Here is a 12,038-nt window from a genome sequence, read left to right as displayed (position 1 = left end):
AAGTACATATACTTATATGTACCATCATTCTATCTTCACCACGTCTGAAAAATCCTTCAACATCTGCATTGGAATTTCAATACACTCTCTCGTAACAGTTTAAACATTACACCGCTATCAGAACCTTTCCTGAACACACGAACACATATCCATCAACATCACAAAAGACTGCACGATACTACAGCAGCGTCAATCTCTTTTTCATCCCTTAAAAACTTCGAACACCCTCGGTTTTCCGTTTTAACTCGCACTTTCTCGCGAATCCATAAATGGAAGAACTCGTTTCGTCGCGTATTCTGCGGAGTATCGATCCGATCGGCGTAAAACTACGGAGAGATTCCTTCGCGAGGACAAAAAGCTTAGCCCAGAGTGCACGGTCATCGAATGGGAAGAACGGAGTGATCGTCGTTGGAAAACGGTTATCGAGCGGCCTTTGTGCGCGGGAACAGGCATAAAATACGCTCGAGATAAACGGTGCTCGCGGATCGTACGTATATAAATATCCATGGCACACGGTCAGCAAGCTCGACAAAGCGTCGATATCGGATGATTACACGGTCAATTTCGCCGGTGGCCCGCGACAAACCGAAGATATCCGATCACTCGGCTGCGCAAACGCTGCGGCCTGCGCATCGAATACGATTAGCCATCGTTGAATCGGATCTATGGCCTCGAGATTTCCGAACGATGCTCGCCTGGCTTAACCCTAAACGCAGTTTAACCCTTTGTACGAAGATCTTTAACGTTGTCGCATGTTTGTCGCGGGAAATCTGAACTATCAGGATTCGTGCCATGAGGTAGAGAGAGCGTTCGGTGGGAATGAAGTTTGTTTTGATGCGTGGAAATTCCGTTTACGTTGCTATCTTCAGTGGTCGGGTGAAATGTCAAAGAATATATTAGCCATCTGCGATTCTACTTCGAACTGAACTTGACATTCTTGTATCGTTCGACTTCTTTCAGATTTCATATATAAAGCGTACTGTTCAGCAAACAGAATTAAAAATTTTGAGCAGTTCTTGGGAAAATAGTTTATTAATTATGAAGTATTTGAAATGAATGATTGAATTGATTCTAAAGCCGTAAGAGATTATTCCTTCGAAGTAAATAAGAGTCATAGTGTTGTCAACATATTTAAGAAAAATAACCATAAATGTCTGTGAATTCATTTATTCAGTAGCCTTCTTCCGTATTCTATCTTTATTGGCGAAAAGAATAAAAGAAACAATCTTCGCATTATCAATGTCGCTGTAATGGTGCCAATAAACTACAAAGGGTTTAAAGGATTTACGTGAATGAAATTCAGGTTAAGAATTCGATAGAATAAAATTACATTAGAACGTTTCTTCCAAAAAAGAAAGACGAGAAAATAACAAAAGAACGTGTAGAATGTAAAAAAAGAACGACTTTATCGATCAAAATAATTATTCTCGCTTACGATTACCTTTTATTAACGCTCGTCCACAGAATAAAAAATTCAGGAGCAAAAATACTTTAGAAGTAGTGTATTGAAGAGATTTCCCACCCTCCAAAACTGTGACTCTTATAAAACCAGTTTCTATAAACTTACTTCCTCTTAAGAAAGAAGCTAGTTACCCATGAGAGTGATTATTTTGTATTTGTTCTTTTCTATCGTAAGAGAATAGGAGTTTCTTACTTACTTAATAATTCTGCGATTGAAATGTTCTAAAATTGTTTCTCTTATTTGTATAACATTGTTCGAAAGATAAAGCCACCCTATTTTCAGGTTTTTATTAGTTTGCTTTTCATGGTATAGCGGAGTGAATCTAAGGGTTTAAATCTTTATCGTATATCGTTTTATCTTCAAAGAGATCCATTTTTAATGTTCGTCTTTTCTTGTAAAAGTATAATTAAGACATAGTTAATCTATACGAAAAGTTATTATAAGTAGATCAAGAATGAAAAAAAGACTTTCCGGAATATGATCGTCTTTGTTGAGAAGAGGGACGATGAACTGAAGAGAATGCGAATTTAACGCAACCTCATTACCCGGAGCGAACGTTCAACTGTCTTTGCTTTTAGCAATACGAAAGCACGGTAATAGCGTTAACGTGGAAACTTGCGACGTTCCTCCCTGTTTGAACTCGCTTATTATATAATGTGTTTCTACGAAATTGTCCTGCATGTTCAATTACAAAATTTGATGAATCATTTTCATTGCGTCACAAATATTTTTATTAATTTTTCGACTCTTTCTAACGCTTCATTTTCGCAATTTGTGAAACATATAAACTTCAAGAAGAAACAAGCCTGAAATACATGAAACATTTATTTTACAATTTCTCCGTACGAAATTATAAGCGTTTCACTTTAGAAATATTTTCTATTAAATTATTTAATAGAATATCGATAAATATTAGACTATTTTCTATAAAAGCGTGAACCTTCACGATATTCTTTCCCGTTTAAAATACGCTCTCGTATGCACACAAATAGAACAAAATCAATCCCCGCAATGTTCTGCTCGGCACACATACTTACGTTAGAAACGAATCAGAACCTATCACTTGAATCCGTAGTATAACTTTTCCTTTATCAACATCAACTTTCTTCACTATCTCCCAAAAATCCCTAAAAAACATGAGTTATCGATAGAACAAAAGGAATAAATTCTTTTACAAGAAATCAAGCTCAGTTAGACAATTGATCGACTTTTTTGCTCCAGTTACTTCAATCAGTGTTCATATCACTGTAGATACGTTATAGTTGCATCGGCGATAGTGTTACAGAGATGAAAAACGTGGGTCCAACGTCAAAATAACAGTTGTAACGGTCGCAATATCAACAATTCGCGAGATAGAACGTAGAACAGAATTAAGTAGATAAATATGAACTGATGATAGATCTGACATATGTACACCAGTTTGAATCGCATCCTCTTATCGTGCAGAAATCCTTCATTTCTATGTCGAACAAGATTCATCTAGATTTTCTGTTAGTGTTGATCGTAATTTTAAAAACACATGCTTTGAAGTAAAGAGATATAAAAGCTTGCCGGATAATAAATTTTGGATTTATTTCTAAATAATCTGTGGATGTTTATATAAATTTATATTTTTACGAATGGAAGTATAGAAATCCGACGTAAATAAAGATTTGTTTCAGGGATATTTGAATTTTGACTGCAAAAAGTGAGATATTATCTTTCGCTGTGCGTTGTGCGCGTCTGAAATTAAAACTCCATCGTACGATCGTGAAAGACAATTTTCCTCCTTTATCGTTAGCATAAAATAAGTAATTGGTTTTTATGTAATTTATTTGTAGACACAATTATCATTGAATTACAGGTATTATCTTATGTAGGACGATTTTTATTCCTTCGATATCCGAATAAAACACAACTCTTTTCTCCGATAACTTTTTTTCTCCGTTCGTTACGTTGCATTAAACAGAATTTAGCATCTTCACACAATAAAAACAAGTGAAAACACGGTCAAATGCTTATTTTTCTTTTCTGGATACTATTGTTCCAATTCCTTTATTCTTCGAACATATTTCTATTCTCGTAACGATAAAAAAATTGACGCACCCTTACGATTCCACCAAGATCGAAATACATTTTCAATGAAATTGCTTCGAGAATATGTGGTGATCTTTAATTAAATTATAAAAAATAGTCCTTGTTAGATTTATTCTTCCTACATAATAGTTACGATACTTCCTATTTCCGCCTGGGAATTTTCATCTTTATCGAGTTTCTTCGCTGTCGATTGCAGTTTTCGAGTTGAGATCAGAAAACTAGGCGATTCTTTGCTTGATTTCGGTGTTGCCAACGAAATTATGAAAGTATAAAATTATGCTGTTCTCGTAGATAGCAGAAGTTCCAGTGAACGGGCAATAGGAAACTTTATTTTCCAGACTACCAGTCGCCGGAGTTTTTCCCGAGCTATGCTATATATGGAAGGGTGCTTTGACTCGTCGAAAGAATTATACGAGAGCACTGAGAAGGTCGGAAATTATGATTTACTTTTTCGCTGTTCAATTATTGAGAGAAGTTGTGAAATTCGTAATAAAGATATCACGGAACTCTGTCGATTTCAATTAATTTAACTAACCTCTTTTTAGCGTAAATTAAACGTTTATCTGAGTTAAATAAAGGTTCTTACCCTCATGATAGCTACATTTCAAAAAAAATGTCTATCTACTCTTTATTCCGATATAAATATGTGAAAGTAGAAAAGTTAATAATTTGTAGATTTTAATTTTTTTGAAATATTGAACTAATAACTTTAGGATAGGATGATAAAGAATTAATAAAAAATAAAATTCTTATGAAAGGGAGGAGTAGTTAAAAAATTGAGAGGCCGGAATATACATAAAGTACTTATCGAATATTTACAGAAGTGAAATTTCGATATTATTTTCTATAATAATTAATTATATCTTTCAATTCTTGTACATTACTAAGTTATTAATTTAAAATATACACGATTCAATGTATTGGATGTAATGAAATAATGCAAAATATTACATTTTGAAAATATCGATAGTAAAGAAACTATCGTAATAAAAATTGGAAATGCTTGAGAGCCTAGAGAATGTGATGTTATAAATACTGTTAATGACACACGGAGTTCCGTTTCCATATAGAGTGTAGTTGAAAGGAGAGTGAGCGCTTTGTAGTCTACGGCGAAATCAATGGATTACTACACGACATTTCAAAATATGTGTTACATAAAAAAATTCACAATAGTTTCGTAGCTCATACTTTTGAAAAAAGAAAGAATGTCAACAAATTTAGTTTTTATTTATTACATAAGATTATATTACACATAATAAATTTCTTAGTTGACATATTTTTAGAATGATGGATTCTTCTATGTCAGAAACGAGGATTAATATAAAATTTTATGCAGATTTATAATTCTATTTTTGAAAACTATTATTTTTTTTTTAATCAAACCACTCTTTTGACAAGCTCTGTATTTTCGCGTGATCTCTAGAAGAGATCATATTCCATATTTCTCTATCGTATCGTACACAATGTGAATCTATCGTATAACTACACAATGTATGAATGAACTTGAGCATTTATCTATTGATGGAATTAAACCAAAAATGTTATAGAAAACTGAAGCGCGCCAATTTATCATCCGATTTATTATTCGAAATAGAGAATATAAATTTCACCAGAGGCATTAAAATTTTGACAGTCAACGATATGCGATAAATTTCAAATAAAAAAAATAGAAGGATCATTTATTGATAATATTTATTGACCTTTTGAAAATTGAATTTTTCAGACATAGAAAGGAAATCAAACGATCTAATACAATGCAATATTTTATCGAGTTTACAGTCGCGATTGAACTTTTAATGGATAGAAAAGAGAAAAAAGAATCTCTTTCGGGTTCATTGTTAGCTCTCCTGTTTTATTGAGAAAAATGGAATTGTGAAGAAAGGAGCTCATCGAACAAAGCGAGAAGAGATAATAGCGTTGTTGGCTTGCCAAAACTGCTACTAAAGCTTTCTTCCTTAAGGATGCCTCACAGTTAAATAACTTGTCGCGTAAACTGTGTGAACGATTGAATTCAAATCGTTAAGTTTTATCCCTCTGGTATTTAGATACAATCAATCCTCACAAGTTCCTGAACATCGAAATATTCGTATTCAATAAGTTCTTATTCATTTTACCAGAAAATTATCAACATTGTTTATTGCGCTAAAAATTACAAGTAAATATTTATGGCTATTAATAATTTAGAGATAAAAGAGTTAAATAAATAAGAAAATAGACAACAAAATACTTGCGCTCTTTTACAATCTTCTCTCATTAATTTAAAATAACTTACAGTATTACAGTCACCTTTCCAAAATAAATGAAAAATATTAACCAGCTTTATAAGAGAGGATACTTTCCTATCTTTTGATCTTCCAAGATATGTATATTTTATCTATATTGGATCGATATCTTACCTGAATTCACAGTGGAATTTCGATGATATTTACATTGCTTTTAATGGCTCGATACTGATTATGAACTTACGAAACCGATATGTAAGTACAATGAACAGATCTATCTGCTCGTCAAAGATTCGAATAGCTTTAATAGGAAATTCCCATCGGCTTTTCGGTGTCCCACGACGATTAGTTTACTTGCCGCAATGTAATCAATTTCTCTTAGGGGGCGCGTATCAGAATTCGAAGCGCAACATGTAATTAGTTACAGTCGTGGTACCAGAATTAATTCCCAGCAGACTTATTCTTTGGAGGTGGTGAGGACATTAAATTTGTTAAAAATAATTGTGGATAAATTATAGCAAGTATATTATAGGTTGATAAATTGATTTTTTATATTAATATCTTAACGATAGACTAAGACTACTGAACTTAACACGAATTTAATCATATACTACATGAAATTACACGAAGTCAAATATCAGTTTGTTCGACGTTTGCGACAACCAGAAACATGATGAAGTACCATAAACGATGCTACTTGCTCGTATATCTAAATGTATATTCATGTGTTTATTTAATTAGCATAAATGTAAAACATCATCCAGACTAAGACAAAAATAACGATGAATACAGTTTATGAAATTAAATTAGGTCAATTGATCTCTCTAATTCCAGTTTCGTGAAATTAAGAAATACATACTTGCATTTTGTTAAAGAAACAGAAAGAATAAAAGCTTTTATTTTCTTGCCCAAATGGATAAACTTTTATAAGACATAATCGTACAGAACGTTATCTCACATAGTTCTCATTGGTAATTAAAAGATTGATAGATTTACTCCTTGTCTAGATATACATTTATATATTTATGTATGCACATACATACATACATATATGTATTTACATTTAACGATACCTATAGTTCTCGCGTATCATCCTACAGTAATCGTAAAATGAAAGTAGTATAAAATATTACATTCAAAAGAATTAAAAATTCAAAGGATGAAAATTAGAAAGTTACATATTAAATATTCCAAATGGTACAAACATCTTTTTCAACCTAATTTCCTGGACAAATCACAAACAATTAATTCGTTTTAAATCTACAATGAAATGTGTACCGTGTACATACGTTTTTCCTATACGTAAATCAACCTCTATATGGGATGCGTGAGTAGCGTGAGTGAGGCCAGGCAAGGACGCAGGCATCGATTCTGACCTAACCACCTCCATCCCAGCTTCTAGCCTAACTCCAACAACTCACCCCGTTTCCACTTTCAACCTGCTCTTACCCCTTCTCTGTCAGGTCAACTCTGAACCTTGCGACTTTGTTTTACTTGACTACTCGTCTACCTATTCGTGGTCACCTACTCCTGGAAACCAGACGAATAGTAACATTCTTCTATTAATATCCACTAAAGATCTTAATTAGGATTTTGAAATTTCACAATTTACGATCTCTAATTTTCTTTCGTTTCTCGACCCTAAGATATCAGATGAAACATGAACGTTACGAGTGGAATACGATATTACTGTTCGGTTAACCTTTAAACTATGAAGGTGAATATTTCATGCTGTTTCGTTTCGTCGCCATTTCGACCGGGTTGAGTTTCTCGCAAGACAATAGATAGAAAACTTTTATCCTACCGTTTTAATCTCGGAATACAAGAAATAAAAATCACAACATACAATTAAGTCAGATATACTTATATTTCCAAAAAGCCATTTACAAGATATTTAATTTTATTTTGTGCGATTTCTCAGCACTGTTTCCGCTACCTCACATTATTTTAGAAGGATGGATCTCCTTTAGAAAATCAATTTACAATAATATAAAATTGCGAAAAATATTATAATAAAATTTGAGTGTTTTGAGATAATTCAGCAATAACTTCTAAAAGCAAAGAGAATTCCATAATTGAAACGTGGAACGACCTATCAGAAGAATCGAACATCACGCTATTATCTTTCATTCTCCACTAACGTTCTAAGCTATGTACATTCTCAATGTCCATGATCAATAAAATACACATTTTAACATGAATTTAATACTAAATGAAATCACTCGTTAGCGTGACTCGATCGATAGGGCTGTCCGGGTTGAATGTTTGAATATATAGCCCCGATTCTGGCATCTTGCCTACACACGATCTTGCATTTACACTATTATCCCATTTCGAAGCTTTATTTTTATTCTCATAACAGTACCTCCAATTGGCCGATTCGTTAACAGCCTCTGATTTCCGTTCGATTGACGTATCGAATTCGGTGTAACATTACTGCAGGAAATCGCATGCTGTTTCACGAAGTAATAATCGATAACCGCGTACAATTTCGAAGATTTTCAACGTCGAACAGCGTGTACACATTTTGATCAATAATACGGCAGCACTTTGCGTTGGACTGGTTTCGAGCAGCAAGTAGAGCATGCGCCCGATAAACATTAAGGGATTTGCTGTCGTCTTCTCGTTCGAAACGATTAATCGTTCTACGTTCGCGCGATCGCTTTTTTCCTTTTATTTCTCCTCGGCACACTAGTTTTTATTCGCTTTCATTTCGCGCAAACGATCGGTGGAATTTATCGTGAGAATGTTGGGACAAATTGAGCGTTTATCGTTCCTTCATTAATTTCAAGATAGAACGTTAATTCACATTTTAAATGAAGAGATATAGTTCTATAACAAGAGTTTTTAGTAATTAATGAAAATAGTATTAGATATCTAGAGCTTTCGAAGAAGAAATGGATTTTAAAATTTTATTATTTTAGTTATTTAGTTCCATTAGATAGACGTAGCAAAGAAAAGGGAATTTTAGAATTTTGTAAGATAATTATATTATTTTAAATATGTTACTTTACATATTCAGATAAATTACATAGAAGTTGTTCGAAATATCAAGTATTTTTAGAATTTAAATAAAAAGAAATTTAAAAATTTTATAAGATACGTTGTTTTAAATACATTATGGTTTTTTACATATTTAACTGAATTATATACAAATAATAAGAACTCTGAATTATCTTGGAAGGATAAAATTTAAATGTTGATGCATTATTCGTTATATTATATCTACATTATTAAAAAATTAAATAGGCACCTTATTGCGAATTTAAACAACGTTTACTGTTTCCAACAGTTAGTTTTGTAATATTTGCGAATTACTATCTAGTGAATTCTGTACCTTATTCATTTCCTTTCTTAGTAAATTTTAGAAACTAGGACAGGAAAGGATATTAAATTTTGAAGTAAGATCGAGGAAAAACGATATTACTTCGAAAATGAATTTTATGCTATATCTTATGAACCATGCAAAGTTTCCTTGGTCCGGTCTCTGGTCTTTAAGGTTAGATTATGAGACCATTCATTTGCTTAACTGTTTAAGACCATCGGCAAACTTGGATTATCTTTCGATCGTTGTCGTTGACGAGCTTCTTGGTGGCATTAAAGATCTTCAAGAGCCTCTTGGGATATCAATGAAATCGATGATAAAATTATTTCGTAGCATGTGAGCGAAGCATTAAAATTACAATAGCGTCAGAAGTACGATTTTTAAGGGATTTTAAAAGATTTCTTTTTAAAATATGTACTTATTATTTCGTAGTACGCAAATACCAATAAAAAATAAAAACTAAATAAAATCTACGTTATGGAAAATTTTGTTCGTTAATCTAAATCATAACTTAAAAAAGAAAATTTAAAAATCCCAACTTTACACACAAATCCTTCGTTTTAAGAATGACGCTCCATCTTCGTTAAAATGTGTACATGTGTGTGTCTGCGAAGGATGGGTGAATGTGCGAATCTAAAAGGGAGAGTACGAAAATTATGTACCTGAGGTGAGAAAATTAATCACCATAGATCTTCCATTAACTTTTTCTTTCTTAAACAGGACAAGGTAATCAATTTACTATCATTAATTCGCTATCCGCTATAGTTGGGTCATTCAGAGTTCAAACGCAAATAATGGAAATTTGGTATCAATTATTATAATCTTTTCCACTTTGTGTATAGATGTGAGTAGATGTACGTAGATGTGTGCACAAGTGAAGGTGCGATACTTATAAATTTTTGCCAATACTGAAAATTCAAGCGCCTTATCTTCAGAATAGCTTTTTCTTGTTTCAAAAAAAGATTAAGAACCAATTTTCATCATTCGAGACTGCCAAGTGGAAAAATGGTAAATTTACGTATCAACTGTGACTGTCCCAACTCTACTAAATTATCATCTGACGCTTGATTTTCTTACAGTCTGCACTGTATGCATTTACAACGTTAACCAACGCTGATATACCTGTTTCAGAAACTTGAGCAAGACGATGACGACGAGTATCTCAACTCCCCCTGGGCCGACGGCAGCAGTCTGAAGCGACACTTTCAAGGTCTGAACAACATCTCCTGGAAACCGCACTAAGCGGGAACCCAAGAATGGGACCTAGAAGAAACGAGAGAAAAAGCGAAAGAAAAAGAATTTTTTCTTCTACGTAGCTTGTTCAAGTTACCGACCGCAAATATAGCCAATATTCTCTCACCGACTATCAAAGATGAAGAACGAAAATTTTATGAAATATGTAATAGAGAAAAAAGACCGCAATGGCGACCGTATCTTCAGGTATTTCCACGGATTGAACCAGTGGTGTACGATGCTCAACGTAAGAGTTTTCGAAAGGAACGGGCGTTCAATTGCGTCCAATTAAATACAAAATAAAAAAATAAAAGAAAGAAAATAAAAATAGGATATTCGTCGGCGTTCTCTCCTCAAAGCGAAGAAACGGAAAAAAAAGAATTCAATTGATATAGGGTTTGATCCAGAGTGTCGTTCAAGATGAAAGACAAAGGAAAAATAGAAAGAGAGTGTTTTAATAATATGCCACAACGCTATCGCATGATACTGTCCCACATTGTGTACGCGCTAATTATTATCCAATAGAGATATAACAATATTTTGTGACAGACTTTTTTCTACTCGACAACCGCCCGGCATCACGAGAAACGCATGCAAAGAACGTGACCTCTCGGTTCTTGCTGATCGATTAATCCGTTGGTGGCTCGCGTTTTTAGCCCGGCACCGAGGTCGAACGATCGGCTGCTTGGCGAGGATCCAGCGAGGAAACATTACATTCGGATTCGTTGCCGATATTCCGAGCATCTCTGGGGACTCGTCGTATCGTAAAGGGTACTTCCGAAACATTATAGAAGAACTTCCAGGATAAATTCCCGGCACTACTCGATCGCCATTGAGGGAAGATCGATGCAAATGAACCATCGACTTGGAAACTATTCCATATCTAAACTGTATAATCCCTCTTCCTGACGATTTAACAAGTTTCCGAATTTGCTCATAGCGATGCTCGAGGAACGTTGTACAAACGTAGAAATTGTATAAATTCTCAATGATTGTGCTTGGGGAAACGCGATTCGTAGCACAATATCAAAGAGAATTGCGAAATGGATCGATTTTGGAGATCATTATATATAATATATATATCGTGTCGAGTACAGGAATTATTTGTCGTTGAGCTTCTTCGGGAACACTCTGTACGGTATCGACGCCCTATAATCGCAGTCAGGCGATTTTTTCTTCGTGTATGCAATTCACGTAACTATTCTCACGGAAGCCTGCGAATGTAAGACAAATAAGGCGAATCGTTTCCTGCGGGTTGAACGTACCATACGATTCGATCACCGACAGAATAAATTATATGTAATAAACAGTCACGCGATTCACTCCTCATCGTGATACTAAGTCGAGCGAAAGCATTCCTGCCCATTTCTTCGATAGCACGCGCCTGGTGAAAAAAACACACATACACATACACACACTTGGTCCTTTTTGCACAACTCTGGCTGACTCTAATTTACTTGACCAAGGAAATGTAAAAAATGAGAAAAAAAGGAAAATGTAATCCCTGTCGTGATAATCGGCAAACGCTAAAGAGGAGAGAAACCGAGCTTGCGCGAAACGGTCGCGTTTACTCAAGTGGACTAGAAGCTTAAAACGAGTAAATTAATGAATTAAGAGTACCGTTACCAAGTTAACAAGTATTACTAAGTTAATCTGCTTGCTGTGTGATCATGACGCGCATCCGAGAAACGCCACTTCACGTGCATCGTAGACGAATCGT

The 12,038-nt window shown here is 34.1% G+C and overlaps 1 protein-coding gene across 1 annotated transcript in view; it reads left to right on the top strand.

Moving 5' to 3' along the window:
* Positions 1-11,228, top strand: part of LOC100747777 (protein tipE) — a 34,402-nt gene extending 23,174 nt beyond the window's left edge. The window contains exon 6 of the mRNA XM_012389718.3: positions 10,217-11,228. Coding sequence (XP_012245141.1) covers positions 10,217-10,280 — 64 coding nt within the window. The 3' untranslated portion in view covers positions 10,281-11,228. The remainder of the gene's footprint in view (positions 1-10,216) is intronic.
* Positions 11,229-12,038: the final 810 nt, after the last annotated feature.

The sequence above is a fragment of the Bombus impatiens genome, unplaced genomic scaffold (assembly GCF_000188095.3).
Source record: "Bombus impatiens unplaced genomic scaffold, BIMP_2.2 scf_0653, whole genome shotgun sequence".
Taxonomy (NCBI): domain Eukaryota; kingdom Metazoa; phylum Arthropoda; class Insecta; order Hymenoptera; family Apidae; genus Bombus; species Bombus impatiens.
This window is presented reverse-complemented; position numbering and strand designations above follow the sequence as displayed.